The sequence below is a fragment of the Dasypus novemcinctus genome, chromosome 2, assembly GCF_030445035.2.
Source record: "Dasypus novemcinctus isolate mDasNov1 chromosome 2, mDasNov1.1.hap2, whole genome shotgun sequence".
NCBI classification, from domain to species: Eukaryota; Metazoa; Chordata; class Mammalia; order Cingulata; family Dasypodidae; genus Dasypus; species Dasypus novemcinctus.
In genome coordinates, this window is record NC_080674.1 from 148,464,391 (window position 1) to 148,488,105 (window position 23,715).

Consider the following 23,715-nt stretch of genomic DNA (forward strand, 5'->3'; position numbering starts at 1 on the left):
AGCTCCTTAAGGATATAAGCTATGCTTTATTTCTTTTTGTCTTTTCTATGTCTAGTACATCATCAGCACATAATAAATATTAAATATAAAAATGAACTTTTTTTAATTTAAAACATTGCCCCAGAAGATGGTTCTAAGTGGATATTCAACCAGAGGAAGAAACTGTTGGATTATTTGCTATAATTTTACAGAGTATCTCATTACTACTGAAAATAGTATAGACTGTTGTGATCCTGTACTAGATAACTTATGGTGTGACTATTTGAGAGAAATTTCTCTCATTTGACACAGTAAGCATCATATTAAGTCACATTTGGGATTAGGTAGAGGACAGATTTATATTATGTGCGTTATAAAGATGGATAGTCTAAAACTATGAATGATTATGCTATGACCTTTGTTGTTAGTGGCACATTTAAAATTATTAGGTTTATCTTCTGAATGTCAACCTTATCTGTGAAGACTTTGCCATTGCTTTGCCCTAAAGTGTCTAGAAATGTAATTACAATTTGCATTTGTTTGCTTTTTCTTCCCTTGCACTACCTGATTGAAGGAATTGGCAAATTGTCAACTGCTGATGGTAAAGCTTTTGCGGATCCTGAGGTACTCCGGAGACTGACATCCTCAGTTAGTTGTGCGCTGGATGAAGCTGCTGCTGCACTGACCCGGATGAGAGCAGAAAATGGCAATAATGCAGGACAAGTAGATACGTATGTGTTTAATGACTTCAACTGGGTATTAGACACATTTTTTAGTGAATTTTGGAGATATAGCAGAATTTGGTTAAATGTATCTTTTAGAGGTATTATAAATATTAGCCAAATGAATATTAAAATGAATGCTATATTTTAAGAGGATGTATAAATATGTATATTAATGGCATATATAGATGATATTTTTTCTTGTATTCACGTCCTTCATATTTTTTGAGACTTGTGGGTTGTAACTACACTTGAGTCTGTGAGAAACCCAAACTGAATAAAATCTGGTTTCCATTTCTAAGGAATCTATTTATTCTAAAAGTTATAGCAGTAAATCCTAAACCAACTGCTTGAGTAGTCGTAAATTGGTTGATAATGCAATAGTCTAGTTGCTTGTTACTCAAATATGGCAGTATCATTATCACCTAAGAACTTGTTAGAAATGCAGACTCTCAGGCTCCACCACACAGCTCCTGAATCAGAATATGCATTTTAATAAGAAACTTAGATGATTTGTATTTACATTAAAGTTTGGTACTCATCTGTCACTCTGTAGTAAAATTGTTTTACTTAGATTTTCACTTTGAGTATTACTAGGTAAAATTTTAAGCCATAGGATTATATCCTAAAAAATCTTGGAGAATCTTTACATTAAAGGTATTGTTCAAAACAGTTTGTAAAGAGATACTAGTAGAGTTTAAAGAAACTTTATTTAAAAATTTAATATGACAATATGCTGGAACATTTTGAAAGATAAAATGACAAGCTGTTTTTCTATTCACTTACTGCCTTTCTGACTAGATTGACATATTTAAATATTAGAGTTGCCAACAGATGTTCGGCAAACAAGTTGTTCATGCAATTTTTTTCCCTTAATATATCAGCATTTTTCTATGTGTGATTATCTCTTTATATTTAATGTGATTTATTATAATTAGACCCTGAATTTTTCTGCATCAATTCATTGTTGACTGGCTTTGTTTTAAGTCGCAGTTTGGCAGAAGCTTGTTCAGATGGGGATGTGAATGCTGTTCGCAAATTGCTAGATGAAGGCCGAAGTGTAAATGAACATACAGAAGAAGGAGAGAGTCTGCTGTGTTTGGCTTGTTCAGCAGGGTATTATGAATTAGCACAAGTAAGCAGAAATAATCTTTAGTGATTAAATTTGTGGAAGGGTTTTATTTCCTTTCATCATTTACAAAAGAAATTAAAATTAGAGGCCAGGGCCTTGGGCCCCTTCTCTTTTTGGAAATAGGTAAAATAGAAACAATGCAATTACTTTTGTTGCTTGTGTGTGCAGGTGGGTGTTGTCCATTTTTCTGCCACTAAGACTTACTGAAAGCTTATATTAATGTAACAGAAAGAAATAATAATCTTGTTTTAAACTTGTCTTCAGAAATAATATACAAATTTTACTGGAGAGTAGTGATTTTCATTGCATCCAGATTATCCCAATTCTTTCAGTTTTTTTCCTTCTGTTAGAGCAATATTGGGAAATGGCCATATTTTTACTGATTAGTTTGTCTTATTCTTCTCCCCTCTTGCTAAATAATCCCAAGCATACCACATATTTTTTGACAAGAACAGTCACATTATAATAGGGATGGATAATGTGATTACCTACATTACCTAAAGATTAATAAGCAATGGTATTGTAAAAAATATAGCGTATGATCAGGCATTTTGAATAGTGAATACTGACTTATTTTTCCAAAAGGTGATTATGTACCTTCTCTAAAAGATTTTCTCCCCAGATTCAGTATATTCTCTAGAAATAGTATTAATAATAAGAAATGATGATTTCTTTCTATGTGTTTATGTGTTTTAAAGGTATTGCTTGCTATGCATGCTAATGTTGAAGATAGAGGGAATAAAGGAGACATAACTCCCCTAATGGCAGCTTCCAGTGGGGGCTATATAGATATTGTGAAACTATTACTTCTTCATGGTGCAGATGTCAACTCCCAGTCTGCAACAGGTATGTAGAGAATGATATGTTAATTGGGGGGAAATATCTTGATATAATTAAGCATAACCTTAGAGATAAAAATTTGATTCCTGGGAAAACCAGTTGTAAACCTGTGGAAAAACCTGAGCTCTTTGTGTAGAATCTCTGAGTGAAATACAGATTAGTTTGATACCTTCAAAAATCTTTAATACCAATTTAGATTCTATTTTATTGAGCTGGACAGTTGAGGGCACTTTCTTTTTTTTTTTTTTTTTTTTTAAAGATTTTATTTATTTTATTTAATTTCCCCCCCTCCCCTGGTTGTCTGTTCTTGGTGTCTATTTGCTGCGTCTTGTTTCTTTGTCCGCTTCTGTTGTCGTCAGCGGCACGGGAAGTGTGGGCGGCGCCATTCCTGGGCAGGCTGCTCTTTCTTTTCACGCTGGGCGGCTCTCCTCACGGGCGCACTCCTTGCGCGTGGGGCTCCCCTACGCGGGGGACACCCTTGCGTGGCACGGCACTCCTTGCGCGCATCAGCACTGCGCATGGCCAGCTCCACACGGGTCAAGGAGGCCCGGGGTATGAACCGCGGACCTCCCATATGGTAGACGGACGCCCTAACCACTGGGCCAAAGTCCGTTTCCCGGCACTTTCTTTTTTGCCACAATGATATGTAGTGCATAAAGAGCCAAAATTATGAACTGTGTAATTCTTTATCTCATTTAAATCTAGTTTCCTTGACTTTGGGCTAATGATTAACCTGAGAGTATTTATTTACCCTTTAGGGTTTTTCATGTCTAGTGTAATGAATACATTTACTAATAAGATATTCTTGTGGCTGCATGGGAGCTACCCAAGAAAGGACTACTTTTTTCGATTATTTATGCTTCCCATAATCAGAGGCAAGAGGAGCCTTGATCACCTGTCTTGAATTTTAGTTACCATTTTGGTAGTGAGTTTCCTTGAACTTAATGTATACAATTGTGAGGCAACTACATGGTTTTAAAAATATTTTTAATAATGAAAGTTTATCGGTGTTTCATACCATTAAATAAATTTTATTTATTTATTTAAAAAAAATTTTTTTAAATAAATTTTATATGCAGCTTAATTTATTTTTAAAATGAGCGAGATTCCCTAGAAGAGATTGTAGGCCATTTTGCTGACCACTTTTTCTTTGTTGTGGTAATATAACAAAATGTTGAAGAGGGTAGAACAGTTGAATTCTAAACAAATTGGCTTCTGAAATAATGGTTTTCTTGCTGAACCTTTAAAACAGTCCTTTTCAGTATACTACTCCTAGATGGTTAAACTACCTCCCCATCCCTTTAATAAATGAAGCCCTCAAAAATAGGAAAGAAATAAGTGGCAAACCAAGGGCTGATGTCCTTTTTTTTTTTTTTTAATTCCCCCGCCTCCCCTATTTGTTTGTTCTCTGTGTCTGTTTGCTGCGTCTTGTTTCTTTGTCCACTTCTGTTGTCGTCAGCGGCACGGGAAGTGTGGGCGGCGCCATTCCTGGGCAGGCTGCACTTTTTCGCACTGGGCGGCTCTCCTTACGGGTGCACTCCTTGCGCGTGGGGCTCCCCTACGCGGGTCCCTGCGTGGGGTGGCACTCCTTGAGCGCATCAGCACTGCGCATGGGCCAGCTCCACACGGGTCAAGGAGGCCCAGGGTTTGAACCACGGACCTCCCATGTGGTAGACGGATGCCCTAACCACTGGGCCAAGTCTGTTTCCCTGATGTCCTTTTAAAGGAATTTTTCTTTGGAGGGGTTATGCTTGCTTAACTGGAATAATGCTTGCTTTAGGTCAAACTGTAAATGTAGGTTAAAATATGTGTCAGGAGGAAAGTGTGTCTAAAACAATGAGTAACCTTATGAGTAACTCTGTAAACAAAAGAGAGGTAAAAGAAAATGAAAAAATAAATAACATAAAGGAAATCTTTCTAGATTGTAAAATTGTGAAAGAAAAAGGAATAATTTTGAATTATACATTGGAGTATTGTAGATGAAAAACAATAAGTGACTTTTCAGCATGGCAGTTTATCTTACATGATAAGCTTATGAATTAAGAAGAGAGGTAAAATGGCCTGTTTATAATAAACCCTTTCCAGGGTATTTTTTTTTGTTTTTTAGGAAATGCTTAATACATTAAGGAAATTATAAAGTTCATAGTATTAGAAGGCATCTGTAAAGAGTCATTTAAAGCTTGCCAAATATTGTGTTTTTAAAGGTTTTGACCAAAATGTATCTGTTGTTTATTTTTATGTCCAGCTCTGTGCTTGGCCAGTTGGAGATATATTAAGTGTAATCCCTTTCTTCAAGTAGGTTACCATCTAGTCAAAGAGATAATACTAAGTAACATATATGAAACAATCAAAACAGTTATCCAACAGAATATTAAGTACTTAAGTGCTATGGCAATACTGCAGATGGCCAAAAAGCCATTACTACTATTGCTACTGCTGCCGCTACCATCGCCATCACTACTGCTACCACCCACCAAGGTAGCCCTGATGTTTCCCTATTTTTTTTTTCTGCTTTTGTATAAAATTTATTTAAATATAGAATGAGAACACTTGTCTTAGAAAGGGGAACCCACTCTGCCTGCCACTTATTTCTGCTGAGCAGCTTGGTGCATACTTTAATTGGCACCTCTGAAAGTGGTTCCTTTTATTAATTAAAGTTTCTGCTTTCTATAAAAGAAAACAATGTAATTTAGAAAATGTCGGTGAACCACCAGCTTATTTACTTAATTTTTTGTCTGATTTAAAAAGTAATATATGCTCATTGTAAAAACACTTGAAAAATGCAGAGAAGTAGTAAGGATAAAGTATTGCTCTTCCATAATTTCCATGGCACAGTGGCTATTGCTTTTGCCATGTTTATCTATTTCCTTCCGTTATTTTTAATGTATAAAATTACATAGTTGAAATCTTGTTGTTGTTGCCACTCATTGATTGTTGAACCACTGCAAGATTTTAAGTTAATATGATAAATAGCTGGTTTGTGGTTAACAGCATCCTATGCCTTTGAGAAATAATCAATAAAAATAGGTTACTGCCATCAAGAAGATTTTTAATTTTTCCCTGAGAATTCTTGAGGGTCATCCAATTAGGGTGGCCTTTAAAGTTGTTTTGGGCCAAAAAAAAAAAAACCTTACTTTAAACAAAATAACATTTGGGAGTATAGTATATAATAATACATAGATAAAAGGGCAGATGATCTAAGTAGGGGTAAATGGGGCCTTAGAGTTTTGGCTCCTGGTCCTCCTCATTTCCTCTCTGTTGTTTCTGAGTATCTTTTGGGGGACATTTTGAGGTTCTTTGAAACACAATTTGGAAACCACCAGACTGATCCTTTATTTTAGAAAAGGGAGTGGACATATGGAAAGAGGGAAGGAGCTTATCTGAGGTGAAGGTAGTTTTTTATTCATTCTTTATTAAACAAGTTGCACTTATGGAACTTGTTAAAAAATACAGATTCCTAGGACTCTTTCCATATTCCAAGGCTAGAAGTCTAGGGAGAGATTAATGCTGAAAACCATAGCATCACATTGCAATTGTATGGGGTACTGACTATTCCAGCCATCTATTTTTGCTTTTGCTTTTTCCTTTGACCCTGAAATGCCTTCTGCACCTCTGGGAATCCTACTCATCTTTTGAGATCCAGTACAAATGTAGCCACTTTTTTTTTTTTTCTTACAGCATTTTTGAGGTAATATTAACATCCCATAAAATTTACTCTTTGAAATGTGCAAATCCAGTGGGTTTTAGGATATTCACAAGAGTTGTGCAACCATTACTTCCATCTAATTCTAGAATGTTTTCATCACTCCAAAAAGAAACCCCATATCCATCAGTAGTCATTCCCCACTCTTCCCACCCCCATCCCTGCCTTAGCAATCACATTCTATCTATGGATTTGCCTTTTCTGGACATTTCATATGAATGGAATAATATAATATGTGACCTTTTGTGTCTGGCTCTCTTCACTTAGCATGTTTTCAAGGTTTATCCTTGTTATACTATGTATTAGTACTTCATGCCTCTCTGTTGCTGAATAGTATTATATATGTATATCACATTTTGTTTACCCATTCATTACTTATGGATTGTTTTCAGTTTTTGGCTTATGAATAATGCTGCTAAGAACATTTGTGTGCAGGTTTTTGTGTGGACATATGTTTTTAATTCTCTTGGATATATACCTAGGAATGGAATTGCCAAATCATGGTAATTCTATGTTTAACTTTTTGAGGAACTGCCAGCCTTTTCCAAAGCGGCTATATCATTTCACATTTCCAGTAGCAATGTAAGAGTATTCCAATTTCTGCATATCCTCATCTATACTTGATTGTCTGGTGGTGTTTTTGTTTTAGCCATCCTAGCTGTATCTCGTTGTGGTTTTGATTTGTATTCCCCTAACCACTAATGATAATGAGACTAAGGATCTTTTCATGTGCTTATTGGCCATTTGTATATCTTCTTTGGGGGAGAAATGACAATTAAAATCCTTTGCCCATTTTTAAATTATTTGTCTTTATTAGTTGAGCTATAACAGTTCTTCATTCTGGAACTAGTCACTTGTCAGATACATGATTTGCAAATATTTGTTTTCTTTTGTAGTTTGTATTTTTGTTGTCCTATCCAGTAAATCATTGCCTTATCACAGGTCATGAAGATTGATGACTTATGTTTTCTTCTAAAAATTTTATAATTTTAGCCCTTACATTTAGGTTTATGATCCATTTTGAGTTTATTTTTGTATATGAGATTGTCAGGGCCCAATTTCATTCCTTTGCATATGGGTATCCAGTTGTCCCAACTATTTGTTGAAAAGATTATACTCTCTCCACTGAATTATCTTGCATCCTTGTTGAAAATCAGTTGACCTTAAATATAAGGGTTTATTTCTGCATTGTCAGTTTCAATTCCCCTGGTCTTTACATCTTTCATAATTCCTGTACCACTCTGTTTTGATTACTGTAGCCTTATACTAAGACCTGAAATCAGGAACTGTGAGTTCTCCAACATTGTTCTTCATTTCCAAGATCGTTTTGGCTATTTTGGGTCCCTTATTTCAAGATCAATTTGTCAATTTCAACAAGAAAACCAGCACAAATTTTGAATAGGGATTGCCTATCATAGGATGCCTTTTCATTTATTGATGTCTTTAATTTCTTTCAGTGATGTTTTGTTTTCAGCATACAAGTCTTTTGAACATCTTTTGTTAAAATTATCCTTTTATTCTCTTTTTAAACAGCTTTATTGAGGTATAATTTACATACTGTTTAAGTCATCTGTTTTAAGTGTGCAATAATGATTTCTTTTTTAATTTATAGGGTTGTGCAACCAATGCAGTCTAATTTAAGAACATTTCCATCACCACAAAAAAAATACCTGTGCCCACTTAATAGTACCCCCAGTCTCTGATAACTCCTAATCTTTCTATCTCTATAGATTTCCCTTTTCTGAACATTTTATATTAATAGAATCATACAATATGTGGTCTTTTATATCAGGGTGTTTGTTTCCCTTTTTAAAAAAGTATTTCAATCAATAAGATTAAGATGGTATTTCCAACCAATTAAAAAAATACTTGCATTGATAGGTTAGCAGTTTAAGTAAAGGAAATGAAGAGATATAACTAGAGCAGTAGCATAATCATAATTGTCATTATTTTGTCAAAATTTTGTATTTCTTTTTATTCATTTTTAGGAAATACTGCACTAACTTACGCCTGCGCTGGAGGATTTGTTGACATTGTGAAAGTGCTACTTAATGAAGGTGCAAACATAGAAGATCATAATGAGAATGGACATACCCCCTTAATGGAAGCAGCCAGTGCAGGTCATGTGGAAGTTGCAAGAGTTCTTCTAGATCATGGTGCAGGCATCAACACTCATTCTAATGAGTTCAAAGAAAGTGCTCTTACACTTGCATGCTACAAAGGTACTCTATGTATGAATATTTACACGGTTTTTTAAATAACAACTTTGAATATTTGAATATGTGAGTATTGAGTTAATTTTATATTGTTTGTTTTCCTGTGCTATAAAATAATCTGGCTTGTAAATTATATAGAAAGTCCACTTTAATCTGTATTTCCTAGAGTACAATTTCCTAGTATATGTTTATTATTTTAATTCAAATTTATTCAGTTTACTATAAAGTCAACCAAGCCTTTTAGCACAGATGTAGAGGCTCTCCATTATTTGATAACTTTTATTATATATGGTTTTCCAACCTTTATTTTTAAAATGATACACATGCATGATGATGATGATAATAATAATACACACTGGATGTAGATAACCTGAAAATAACAGACTAGCACAAGGAAAATAAATTTTTTAAAAATATGTAAAGCTACCATCTAAAGATAAAAAGCACTGTAAACAATATTTTAGTGTACATACTCCCTATGTTTTTCTAAGCCTGTTTATAAACAAATATATTTATGTGTACTTTAAACAAAATAGTCATACACTAACCCTGTCTTGTAGCCTGCCTATTTTATTTAGCATTATATAATGGCCATTTTCCCTTCTCAATAAATGTTCTTTTCTCATGGCTTTTGATGGTCTCATAGTGTTTCATTATTTCAGTTATTAATAGGATTAGATTTGACTGCATATGTCCAAAACCCAAATTACTAGTGATGTGAACATATTGATGTTTACATAAAGAAACAAACGCAAAGGCAGGCAGTCCAGGACTAGTCCAGGACTAGTATGACAATTACATTGTCATTAAGAGCTCAGAATCCTATTTTTCTCCTCTATCACTCTAGTGTGTAACTTTTTTTAAAAAAAGATTATTTATTTTCCCCCCTTACCCTCCTCCCACCCTGCTGTTTTTGCTGTCTCTCTTGTCTTCTCTTCTCATTTTCTCTCCTCTGGGATTCATCAGGGTTCAATCCTGTAGACTCCTGATGTGGAAAGAGGTTCCCTGTCAATTGTGCCACCTTAGTTCCTGGTTTCTGCTGCACTTCACCTTGATTCTTCCTTTGTCTCTCTTTTGTTGCCTCCTCATCTTGCTGCATGACTCACTTGCACAGGCATTGGCTCACTGTGCAGGCACTTACTTGGGCACTGGCATACCACGCGAGTGCTTGCGCTCCCCATGTGGGCACTCACGCTCACCGACTCACCGTGCGGGCACTCTCTCACAGGCACTGGCTCACAGCACAGGCACGCTTTCTCTTCTTCTTTTTCACCAGGAGGCTCCAGGGATCGAACCCAGGTCCTCCCACACAATAGGCGGAAGCCTACTTGAGCCAAATCTGCTTCCCAGTGTGTGACTTCTTATACTCAAGTTTACCTATAATCCAAGATGGCAGCTGGTGCTTCAGCTGTCCATACTCTAGGAAGGAAAAGGAAAGGAAAGGAAGGGGAAGGGAGGGGTAAGGAAAGGGGAAGACAAAATGGGAGTGTGCCTTCCAATTTGGTAAACTCCCTTTAAGAAGTCTTGCTAGACATGCTACTTTATAACTCCCATTTATTATTCATTTGCTACGCATAGCTGCTAGAGTGGCTGGGAAAAGCAATCTTTTAGTAGCCATGTTGCTACCCAGAGAAATCAAGAGTTCTGCTATTAAGGAAGAATAAGAGAATGGATATTGGGGTAGGGAATTAGTAGTCTCCCTTATGTATCAAATGGATGAACCGTAATTGCCTATTGTTGAACACTTTTGTTGGTCCCAGTTTTTCACTATTATTAAAAACACTGATAACATCTTGTACAGACATCTTTGCCTAATCTCTCCTTATTTTCTTATGATAAATTCCTGGAAGTCAAATTTGAATTCCTGGGTCAAAGGGTATGAATATTAGTAAGGCTTTTGCTACATATTGCCAAATTGCCTTCTAGAAAGGAGGTTAAATCAATTTATACTCCCAACAGCAATGTTTGAGACTACCCTTTACCCTATCCTACACCCTCATCAACATTGGATATTATCATTCTTTTTAACATTTGCCATTTTGATAGTAAAAAATGGTGTCATATTAATTTACATCCCTTTAATAGGAAGGTTTAATATCTTTTTCATCAGTGTAATACTCATTTGCATTTTTTTGAATGATCATTTCATGTCCTTTATCCATTTTTCTACTCAAGTGTTTGTCTTTTTCTTACTGACTATTAGAGCTTCTTATATATTAAAATGTATGAAGAAAGTGAGAAATTATTTTAAATGGAGTTTTCTGTGACGCTTATTGCCACAGTGAGTTTATGGTTATTATTTTAGAGCTGTTTTTCTGAAAAATATGATCCAAGATACTTGACCTGGCCTTCTATTTGATTTCAGTGTTTTGAATTGATAGTTTATATAGATTAAATAAAAAATATTGTTATTTTACTTGAGTTATACACTTTGGACTATATCAACTGTTAAAACCTAAATAATAAGACCTTGAAGGGAGTCTGTCTGTTATTTTGGGTTGGCTTGCTTGAAAAGTCATTTTTATTTATTTCTTGAATGCAAAATAATTTCTCTTATAAATTTTTGTATAACTATCAAAGAAAAAGATAACCTCATTGTAATACTTACGTATTAAAGTAATAGTCAATTCTTTGGAAATAAAGATTTAAAAATTATATCCTTTTTTTTAAAGGACATTTGGATATGGTTCGCTTTCTGCTTGAAGCTGGTGCTGATCAAGAACACAAAACAGATGAGATGCATACTGCTTTAATGGAGGCTTGCATGGTAATTTTACATTGCATTCACTTGAGATTTGATGAGAAGAAAAGAGCATGTGTTTAAGAACCTTTGAGAATTAGTTTTTAGTTTGTATAATTTCTTAATATGATTTTAAACACAATTTATGCTTGAGTATCTATGCTTTTGGAAGAGGACGGTCAGGTGTCATCCTCAAATGTGTTTGGCTTTAGAGTTACTATTGATGACACTGATTTTGGAAATACTAGATTTATATTTCAAATGTAGCTTCGTATTAAAATATTATAAAACAAATTAATACTTAAAATATATTGACTAAAATGCTCTATGAATAACCTATAAAGCCTTTAATTATGTCCTTTGATAATAATCTAGAATTTAGTTTTTAATCCAAGCATTTTATGTATGAGAGTAATATACTTGTAATGCTTTCAACATAAAATAAAATCTTAAAAAATGGAAGCTTAGGTCAGATTCTGTATTTTATAACAGAAAGGTGAAAAACAAAGAAGTTGAGGAATCTTACCCCAAATCATGCTATTAGATAGTAGGAGTCCTAGGGCCACCACAATCATGGATAGATTGTGCCAAGGTTATATGGTAGCCCTGCCTATGTTTAGGTCTTTTTTTTCACCTCATTATCTTTGCCGCTAACATTATTCTGACTTTCATTTAAGCTACATTTTTAGAATGGCAATATTTGTTAGAATCATAGAAAAATTTTTGACAGTAAAAATGACATATTCTATATATGCATACAATGTGTTATTTACATATACTAAGAGTTGCAGTACATATTTAACATAAATTTTCTGTTGACAGCATAAATTTTCAAAATGAAATTATTTCAACTGATATTACTTAGCAAATATAAGCTTTTGTTGATAAGATAGGCTGGAAACCAAAAATGGTTTCAACATTACTAGATCATAAATCAACCCAGAAATTATTTTCTTCCACTACTTCTGTAAGCACATAGATATCATGCATATATATGTTTCTATAGAGAGTACATCAAATATAAAGAAATGTTCAGAACTGAGTTTTTAATGACAAGATTATATGGTAGCACAAATGTTTTTTGGGATGATTGAACAAGCACATAATTACTCCTATGTTAATTCCTAAAATTGCCTACTGTCATTTAACGTATCACCCAACATACCACAATAGGTATTTATTATCATGATTCTGTGGGTTAACTGGGTAGTTCTTTTGGTCTCTCTAAATAGGGGAGTCTATCATGTAGCTATAGTCAGATAGCAACTTGGTGAAATTTCTAAGATGGCTTAACTGACATGTCTGGCTTCTTGGTGGGGAATGATAGGAAAGCTGAGACCTCTCTCTTGCCATGTGTGGTCTCTCTGTGACCGTCTTGGGCTTCTCTAAAGGTAGCTGGATCTCAAAAATTAGCATTCCAGAAAGAGAACTGGCAAAGCATCATTTACTCTGTATTCTTTGAGTTAAAGCAGTTAAGGGGTAGCCCAGATTTAAGAGACTGGGAAATAAAATTAATCTTTTGATGAGGGATATGGCAAAGAATTTGCAGCCATATTTGCACAACTTCTAAGAATTTCAAAAATCTTTCTTAATATAAGGAATTCCCAAGTCATATTTTTATTGCTGTATTTATGAACAAGGTGTCCTTGTGTCCTTGATCTACCAAAATATACCAATAATTCAAAATAATCAGAAGAGTACATTACAGAAAGAATCTGGGCTAACAATCTCTACAACCCGATTAGCAATCAGAAAATTTAATGTTTGTATTAATGATTCTCTAACTCTGATTATAGAGTAAATCAGAAATATTTTTTTTAAGTCCTACTTTTTCAAACTTCTAGAAATACGTGTAAATTTGGCTATAACTTATATACACTAAACTGTCAGTTCTCCCCTATTCCTCTTCCCAGTCAGTATTCCCCTTCAAGCATAACCACAATTCTTAACTTCTGACCCTGTAAATTGGTTATGCCTGTTTTTCAACTTCATGTAAGTGGCATAATACAATAAGTATTCTGACATGTTTCATCAGTGATATTGTGTGAGAATCATACATGTTTTCCCATTTTTCAGTATTCTTTTTCATTTTATATAGTATTCCATTTTATCAATATCAGTCTTAGTTAAAGTTTTGTTATTTTGCTGATCTTTTCAAAGAATCAACTTTTAGTTTTCTTGGCTTTCTGTTTTCCTGTTTTCTATTTTATTTATTTCCACTCTATTATTTCCTTCTTTCTGCTTCCTTTGGGTTTATTTTGCTCTTCTTTTTCTAAGTTCTTGAGATAGAAACTTAGATGATTCATTCAGGACTTCCTTTTTCCTAATTGTATGCATTTAGTGCCGTAAATTTTCCTCTCAGCACTGCCTTAGTTGTGTCCTGCAAGTTTTGATATGATATAATTTCATTTTCATCCAGTTCAATGTATTTTTTCTTAAACTTTTTGTTTTGAAATAATTTCAAAATTATAGGACAGTTGCAAAAATAATTTAAAACTCATAGAGAACCCCAGGATCCCTCCACCCCCTGCCCCAAATACCTAGATGAACCAAATTTAACATGTTGCCACATCATTCTGTCTGTCCGTCTTTTGACTAGTCAGTTCTTCCATCTATCAATTCCCTAAACATTTGAGAGTAGGCTGTATATATCATGTTCCTTGAACACCTAATACTTTCATATATATTTCTTAAGAATAAGAACATCCACATGTGTAATTTTCTTGAGTACAGCTACCAAGTTCAAGAACTTTAATACTGATAAAGCTTTCAGTCTATATTCCAATTTTTTTCAGATGCTCCAATAATGTCCTTTTGGACCTTTTCTCCTCCATTATTGGATCCCATCCAGGATCATGTATTGCATCTAATTGTGATAGTTTCCTTAGTTGCTCTTTTTTTTTTTTTTTTTAATTGTGGAAACATACATTATAAACTTTACCACCTCAGCCACTCCCAAGCATACCATTCAGCAAGATTAATCACATTCTCAAGGTTGCACTACCCTCAACACCAATACTTTCCCATCACTCCCAAAAGAAATCCTATATCAATTTTATATTAACTTCCCATTCTTCCTGCCTGCCCCGTCCCTTGATAGCCTGTGTTCAACTTTCTGTCTCTATGAGTTTGCATATTCTAGTTTTTTCATATTAGACTGATGCTGGCCTCTTAGAATGAATTAAGAAGTCCTCCCTCTACTTCAGTTTTTGGGAAGTATTTGAAAAGGATTGGTATTAATTTTTCTTTGAATGTTTAGTAAAATTCACTAGTGAGGCCATCTGATCCTGGTTTTATTTTTTATTGAGAGATTTGATTATTGATTCAATCTCTATTTGTTATTGTTCTGTTAATATCTTATTTCTTCTTGAGTCATTTTAGATAGTTTGTATTTCTAGGAATTTGTCTATTTCCTCTATGTTGTCTAATTTATTTGTATACAATTATTTATAATATCTCCTTGTACCCCTTTTAATTTCTGTGAAGTCAGTAGTAATAGCTCTCCGTTCATTTCTCATTTTTGTTATTATTATTTTTGTTGTCAGTCTAGCTGAAGTTTTATGAATTTTATTTATCTGGTCAAAGAACCAACTTTTGGTTTCATAGTTTTTGTTGTTGTTGTTGTTGTTTGTTTTGTTTTGTTTTTTAAAGAAGGTACCAGGATTGAACACAGGGCTTAGTACATGGGAAGCAGGTGCTCAACCACTGAGCTACATCTGCTCCTCAATAACAGTTGGTGTTTTTCATTTGTTTTGTTTTTGTATTTAGGAGGTATCAGAAATCGAACCCAGGACCTCATACATGGGAAGCAGGTGCTTAACCACTTGAGCTACATCTGGTTCCCTCATTGATTTTTCTCTATTGTTTTTCTATTCCCTATTTCATTTTTCTCCATTCTGATCTTTATTATTTCCTTCCTTCTGTTTAGGTCTAGCTTCTTCTTTTTCTTGTGGTTAGATTACTGATTTGAGATCTTTCTTTTTTAATATAAGCATTTAGAGCCATAAATTTCCATCTGAGCACTGCCTTTGCAGCAGTCTGTATGTTTTGGTATTCTGTGTTCTCCTTTTCATTTCTTTCAAGATATTTCCTAATTTCCCTTGTGATTTCTTTGACCCTTTGGTTGCTTAGGAATACGTTGTTTTATTTCCACATACATGTGAATTTTCCATTTCTCCCTGTCATTGATTTATAGCTTCATTCCATTGTGGTCAGAGAAGATATTTTGTATAAGTTCAGTCTTTTTAAATTTATTGAGATTTGTTTTGTGACCTAAAATGGTCTATCCTAGAGAATGATCCTTGTGTACTTGAGAAGAATCTGTAGTATAGTTAGAAAAAGCTTTCTGTATATGTCTGCTTTGTTGAGAGTATGATTTAAGTCTTCTATTTCCTTATTAATCTTCTGCTTGATATTCTATCCATTATTGAAAGCAGTGTATTGAAGTCTCCTACTTTTAATGTAGAACCTTTTATATCTCCCTTCAAATCTGTCGCTATTTACTTCATGTATTTTAAGCTATATACATGTTTATAATCTTTATATTGTAAGGAACTGACCCTATTATCAATATATAGTGTCCTGGACTTACTGGACTTCAACAAGGAAACAGAACTTCCGGGAAGATGAAGGATTAGAGAGGCAGAGGACTCACTTCTCTCCCAGAAAAATAGCTGGGACAGGCAGAAATTGTCCAGAAAACTGTTCTAAGGCTTAGAATACCAGAGGAAGGCTAGGTGCCACCCAGAAGAGAGAGGGGCAAAGGATATGAGTCTCAGTTGGCTGGAAAAATCCTGTGACTAAAGCTGTAGCAGCAGCTGCTGGCTCCCATCCCCCTATCTTCAAAGTAGACAGCACTGGGTCTTCCAGACCCTGGGAGGCAGCTACAGACTGAGGGAGTTGCAGGGGCCCTTCTCCCTAAGAAAAGGCAGAGAGAGAGACAGCCTATGGCAAATTCAGATTTTGGCCAGTGAACTCGGTCTGTTACATTGGTGGAGTACCCACACTTCCAGACCAGTTTGGTGCCCCAACATTGTTTGCCCTGAGGGTCTGCAGGTAGCTAAAGATAATTTGCCTTCTCAAATACCCTCTGTTCTGCCCTGGGCTGGTGGCTGAAGACACCAATGGAGGCAGGGTATGGCCAGTCAAGGGAGGATAGCAAGTTCTGAGAAAGTTTATTTGTCAGGCTTGGCCCACCTGGAGGACATTGCACTGCCCCTCCAGGCAGGGTTATAGTGAATGCATTCCTCCCTAGCATCTGGTACCTTTGCTGAGGGGTCTGCTGAAGAGCGCCATCTGCTTGCAGACCAGGAAAGTACACACAAAAAAGGGGAAAATAGTAAGAAATAAATGGAAGAGGCAATCAGATACCATTACCGTATCCCTCTTCTAGGTCCTTGGAAACACTCCTGCACCCCTTTTCTGGGTTCTTAGCCCTGATTTGAGCAGCTAAACAGGGGCAATCTTAAATATCTAGAAAAAGTTTATATAACAACTAAAGAACAGTGGTAGTACACAGCTACTTAACAGTCAACCCCTAGGCAGGAGAGAGAGACTGAATATCAGAGTAAACTCAACATCATAAACAGATGCTTAGACATCAGCAAAAAATTACAGCCATATTAAGAAAAAGGAAGATATGACTCAGGCAAAGAAACAAGTCAAAGCTCCAGATGATAACCAAGCTAATCAACAGCTAATCAACAAAGTTCATACAAATCTCCTAAATCAAATCACAGAGTGGAAGGACGACATGGCTAAAGAAATAAAAGACATTAAGAAGACACTGGGCAAGCACAAAGAAAAATTAAAAACTTTAGATAGAAAAGTAACAGCTTATGGGAATGAACTACATAGTAAGTGAGATTAAAAATACAATAGAGGCATACAACTGCATATTTAAAATCATGGAGGAAAGAATCAGTGATGTAGAGGACAGAACACCTGAAATTAAAAAGAGAGAACAGAGAGAAAAAAAATGGAAAAAATTTAGCAGGGACTCAGTTGAGTAGGGAATGATAACAGGTAGTGTACCAACATATGTGTTATGGGAGTTCCAGAAAGAGAAGAGAAGGGAAGAGAGGCAGAAAGAGTATTTGAGGAAATAATGGCTGGAAATTTCCCAGCTCTCATAAGAGACATGAATATATGTCTCCTGGAAGCACAGCAAACTCCATTTAGGGTAAATTCAAATAGACATACCCCAAGACACATAATATTTAGAATGTCAAAGATAAAAAAATCTGAAAGCAGCAAATAAGAAGTGAAACATCACATGCAAGGGATGTCCCATAAAACTTGGTGCAGATTTCTCTTCAGAAACCAAAAGATAGTGGTATGATATAATTAAGGTACTGAAAGAGAATAACTGCCAGCCAAGAATTCTTTACCCAGAAAAACTATCCTTTAGATGTGACAGCTGAGTTTAACTATTCACAGATAAACAGAAACAGAGTTTGTAAGCAAGAGACCAGCTCTTCAGGAAACACTAAAGGGAGCTCTGCAGCCAGAAAAAAAAGAAAAGAGAGAGGGGCTTAGAGAAGTATGTAGAAGTGTAGACTATCAGCAAAGGTAACTGAAAGGGTAAAAAGCGGGACATTGTAGATCCCCCCAGGGCCCACTGGATGGAACGTGGGAGAGAGTGGGCTATGATGTGGACCATTAACTATGAGGTGCAGCGATGCCCAGAGATGTACTTATACCAAATGCAATGGATGTGTCATGATGATGGGAGAGAGTGTTGCTGTGGGGGGAGTGGGGGGAGTGGGGGGTGGGGGCGGTGGAGTTGAATGGGACTTCATATTTTTTGAATGTAATATTTTTTTAAAAATGAATTTAAAAAAAGAAAAAGGGTAAAAAGATGGACAAAAATAAGATATGACATATGAAAGCCAAAGGATAAAGTGGTTGAAGTAATACCTTTACAGTAATAACCTTGAATGTTAATGGATTAAACTCCCCAATCAAAAGACATAAGCTGACAGAATGCATAAGAAATCATGAAACATCCAAATGCTGTCTGCAGGAGACTTAACCTAGACCCAAGGGTACAAATGCACTGAAAGTGCAAGGTTGGAAAAAGATAGGTCATGAAAACGGTTACCAAAAGAACGCTATACTGGTGTTGGGCGAAAGAGACTTTTAACTGCAAAAAATTGATGGCAGGGGTAGCAGATGTAGTTCAAGCAATTGAGCTCCCACCTACTACATGGGAGGTCCTGGGTTTGGTTGCTGGTGCCTCCTGGAGGAGCTGATGCAACAAGATGACACAACAAAGAGAAAAGACAATGAGAGACACAACAAACCAGGGAGCTGAGGTGCCTCAAGTAATTGAACACCTCTCTCCCACATGGGAGGTCCCAGGTTCAGTTCCTGGTGCCTCCTAAAGAGAATACAAGCAGACACAGAGAGCACACAGAAAATGGATAGAGAGAGCAGGTGGTGACTGCAAACAACAATTGGAGGGGGGAATAAATAAATAAATCTTTTTAAAAAATATTGATGGCAGAAGGCTCTTATATATTAATAAAGGGGACAAACCACTAGGAAGAAGTCAGTCATAAATATCTATGCACCTAATTAGGGTACCCCAAAATAAATGAGCCAAACTATGGCAAAACTCAAGGGAGAAAATAGACATCTCTTCAGTAATACTTGGAGACTTCAACACGCCACTGACATCAATAGATAGAACAACAACTAGACAGAAGATTAACAAAGAAAGAAACAACTTGAGCAATATGATAAACAAGCTGGACCTGACATATATAGAACTTTGCACCCCAAATCAGCAGGTTATGCATTCTTCTCAAGCGTTCATGGATATTTTTCCAGGATAGACCACAGGTTGGGCCACAGGACAGTTCTCAGTAAATTTAAGAAGATTGAAATTATACAAAATAACTTCTGTGATCATAATGGAATTAAGCTGGAAATCAACAGTAGGCAGGAAAGTGGGAAATTTGCAAATATATGGAGTCTAAAGAACACACTCTAAAACTATCAGTGGATCAAAGAAATTGTGAGAGAAAATAGTAGATATTCTTTTTTTTAACAAATCAATTTTATTGATAAATATTAATAAAGTATACAATCAGTGGTTTTGGGATAGTCACATAGTTGTGCATTCATCACTTCAATCATTATTAAAGCATTTTCATTATTTCAGTAATAATAATAAAATTCTTCACCTCTCAATCTCTCTATGCTTCCCCTGCTGTACATAGCTGCTATTTTTGCTATTCTTGCACAATTACTAATTTATTTATTAGGCAGTTTTATTGAGATATATTCATATACTATACGATCTATAAAAGTGAATAATCAGTGGGTTGTAGTATAATCACAACGTTGTGCATTTATCAACACAAAAAATTTTAGAACCATTTCATTACTCCAAAAAGAAAAACTCCACAGCCCTTAGCAGTCCTTCCCAGTCCTACATAACCACTAATCTAACTTTATCCTTATAAATTAATTTATATTTATATTTTGTATAAATGGAATCATACAATATGTAGCATTCATATTGATTTCACCCATATTCATATTTCACATGCAATGTTACTATTCTATACAGTTCCATCTTACATTTTTTATCTTTCCTTTTAGTAATATACATGATCTTAAACTTTCTCTTTTAAGCCATTTTCAATTAGTAGATATCTTAAGATGAATGAAAACAACGCAGCTTATCAAAACTTATGCAAAATACAGTGAAGGCAGTGCTGAGAGGGAAATTTATAGCCCTGAATGCCTGTATTAAAAAAGAGAACGCGCTTAAATCAAAGATCTAACTGAAAAACTGGAGAAACTAGAAAAAGAACAGCAAATCAGTCCAAAAGCAATGGAAGGACATTCCGTGTTCATATATTGGAAAATTAAACATTATGAAAATGTCAGTTCTACCCAAACAGATTTATACCTTTAACACAATCCCAATCAAAATTCCAACAGCCTACAGAAATAGAAAAGTCAATTACTAAATTTATTTGGAAAGGAAAGGGGTCCCAAATAGCCAAAAACATTCTAAAGAAAGACGAGTAAAGTCGGGACTCAGGCATCATCACTTAGAATGAATTATAAAGCTACAAAAATAAATAAATAAATAAAGCTACAGTTGTCAAAACAGCATGGTATTGGCATAAAGTTAAACACATTGATCAGTTAAATCAAATTGAGAGTTCAGAAATAGACCATCTCGTCTATAGTCAACTGATTTTTTAAAAATCTATTTTATTGATACATTTTAATAAAGCATACAATCCACCCAAAGTGTATAATCAGTGATATTTGGTGTAATCATATTGTTGTGTATTTATCACTTGAGTCATTAGAGCATCAGAGAGGTGATTTATTATGGGATAGAGGTTTTTTTGTTTTGGTTTGTTTTTTTGCTTATTATAATTATTATTTTTATTGGAATAATGAAAATGCTCTAATAATTCTCTAATAAGTGATGGTCAGCTGATTTTTGATAAGTTTACCAAGTCCACTTTTATGGGACAGAACAGTCTCTTCAGTAGTGCTAGGAGAACTGCTGGATATCTACAACCAACAGAATCAAAGAAGACCTTTATCTCAGTTCCTATACAAGAATCAGCTCTAAATGAATCAAAGACCTAAACATAAAAGCCAGGATAAAATTTATGTAGGGAAACATCTACAAGACATTGTTGTAGGTGGGGATCTCTTAAACCTTAACACCCAAAGCATGAGCAACAAAAGAAGAAGTAGATAAATGGGACCTCACCAAAATTAAACACCTCTGCACCTCAAAGGACATTGTGACTCAGGTAAAAAGGCAGCCTACTACATGGGAGAAAATGTTTGGAAGTCACACAGCCAATAAGGGTCTAATATCTGATTTATAAAGAGATCCTACAACTCAATAACAAAGAGACAAATTACGAAAAATGGGCAAAAGACCTGAACAGACATTTTTCTAAAGAAGTAATACAAATGGCAAAAAATACACATTAAAAAATATTCAATATCTTTGGCTATTAGGGAAATGCAAATTAAGGCAACAGTGAGATATCATTTCACATCTACTAGACAGGCCACTGTTTAAAAAAAAATCAAACTGCAAATGTTGGAGAGGATGTAGAGAGATAGGAACATTTATTCACTGTTGGAATGTAGAATGGTACAGCCATTATGGCAGTCTGTTTGTCAGTTCCTAAGGGAGTCAAATATAGATCTGCCCTGTGTCTCGGCAATACCATTACTAGGTATATTATACCCAGAAGATCTGAGAGCGGATACACGAACAAAGATCTGGACACTGATGTTCATAGTGCTGTTATTCACAGTTGCCGAAAGATGGAAACAACCCAGCTGTGCATGAACTGACAAATGGATAAACTGTGGTATATACACACAATGGAGTATTTTCAGCTATATGAAGGAATGAAGTTATGAAGCATATGACAACATGTATGAACCTGGAGGACATTATGTTGAGTGAAGCAAGCCAGGCACAGAAAGGACATATATTGTTTGATTTCACTATTAGCTAAATATAATGAGTAAACTCATGGAGGTAAAAGCTAGAATATAAGTCAACAGAGAAAAGAATGTGTTTAGAGAATAGAAAGCTGAGGGTTTGTTTTTTTTTTTGTCTTTATTTTTTTAATATTACATTAAAAAAATATGAGGTCCCCATATATCCCCCACCCCCCTTACCCCACTCCTTCCCCCATAACAATAATCTCCTCCATCATCATGAGACATTCATTGCATTTGGTGAATATATCTCTGTGCACCGCTGCACCTCATGGTCATTGGTCCACATCATAACCCACACTCTCCCACATTCCACCCAGTGGGCCATGGGAGGACATACAATGTCCAGTAACTGTCCCTGCAGCACCACCCAGGACAACTCCAACTCCCGAAAACGCCCCCACATCTCATCTCTTCCTCCCATTCCCTACCCCCAGCAGCCACCATGGCCACTTTCTCCACACCAATGCCACATTTTCTTCAATTACTAATCACAATAGTTAATGAATAGAGTATCAGTAAATCCACTCTAATCCATACTCTACTCCTCCATCCTTTGGACCTTGGAATGGTTGTGTCCACTCCACATCTATATCAAGAGGGGCCTTAGATTCCACATGGATGCTGGATGCAATCTTCCTGCTTTCATCTGCAGAATTGGTAAAAACTTGTTTGGAAATGAATAGAAATAGTGAAAACACATCATAGGATTTATAATTAGTGCTAATGTATGGGTATGATAGTGGTTTAGTTTTTAGTTTTTTACTTTTTTTAAATAATGAAAATAATACTGATTGATGTGATGAATGCATAACTTTTTGATTAATACCAAATGCCATTGATTGTATACTTTAGGTATATTGTATGGTGTATGAACAAAATATAATAGGGTTGGGGGGGAAATACACCAAATGTAAGATATGAGCAATAGTAGTAATACTTTGTGGATGCTCTTTCATAATTCGTAGCAAATATTTCACAACAATGCAAGGCATTGGTGGTAGGGTGATATTTGGTAGCCCTGTATGAGGTTATGCATATTTGTTGATATTCTTTAATAAAAATTTTTAATGAAAAATATACATATTTATAGTGTCCTTCTTTGGCCCTTTAGCATTTTTGACCAAAAGTCCATTTTGTCTCTATTGTTACAGCTTTTTTTTTTTTTTTTAAGATTTATTTTTTATTTTTCCCGCCCACTCCATTCCCCCTGTTGTCTGCTCTCTCTGTTCATTCACTTTGTATCCTTCTGTGTCTGCTTGTATTCTTATTAGGCGGCTCTGGAAACTGATCCTGGGACCTTCCAGACTGGTAGAGAGGCAATCATTCTCTTGCGCCACTTCAGCTTCCTGTTCTGCTATGTCTTCTTTTTGTCTCTCCTGTGTCTCTTGTTGAGTCATCTTGCTGTGCCAGCTCTCTGCATCGGCCAGCACTCCCACGCAGGGTGGTCCTCCTACATAGGGTGGCATTCCCACATGGACCAGCACTCTGTGGGCCAGCTCACTCTGTGGGCCAGCTTGCCCTGACCAGGAGGCCCTGGACTGCGAACCCTGGACCTCCTATATGTAGACAGGAGCCCAATTGGTTGAGCCACATCCATCTCCTGTTATAGCTTTTGATTACTATTTGCATGGAATTTTTTTCCCCATCCTTTCACTTTCAGCCTACTTGTGTCTGAATTTAAGTGAGTCTCTTGTAAACAGTATCATGCTTTTTTATCTATTCTGCCAATCTCTGCCTTTTGACTGGCAAGTTTAACCCATTTATGTTTAAAATAACTACTGTTAATGCAAAACTTTATTCTACCATTTAACTCTGTGGTTTTTGTATGTCTTATACCTTATTTGTTCCTCAGTTCTTCTGTTACTGCCTATTTT

General features: G+C 35.5%; 1 protein-coding gene across 4 annotated transcripts in view; it reads left to right on the forward strand.

Annotated features, from left to right (window-relative positions):
- Positions 1 to 23,715, forward strand: part of ANKHD1 (ankyrin repeat and KH domain containing 1) — a 153,332-nt gene that overhangs the window by 45,302 nt on the left and 84,315 nt on the right. For all 4 annotated transcript variants that reach the window (XM_004477843.5, XM_058279788.2, XM_012519396.4 and 1 more), the window contains exons 3-7: positions 554 to 710; positions 1,689 to 1,836; positions 2,532 to 2,679; positions 8,365 to 8,598; positions 11,265 to 11,359. In XM_004477843.5, coding sequence (XP_004477900.2) covers positions 554 to 710; positions 1,689 to 1,836; positions 2,532 to 2,679; positions 8,365 to 8,598; positions 11,265 to 11,359 — 782 coding nt within the window. The remainder of the gene's footprint in view (positions 1 to 553; positions 711 to 1,688; positions 1,837 to 2,531; positions 2,680 to 8,364; positions 8,599 to 11,264; positions 11,360 to 23,715) is intronic.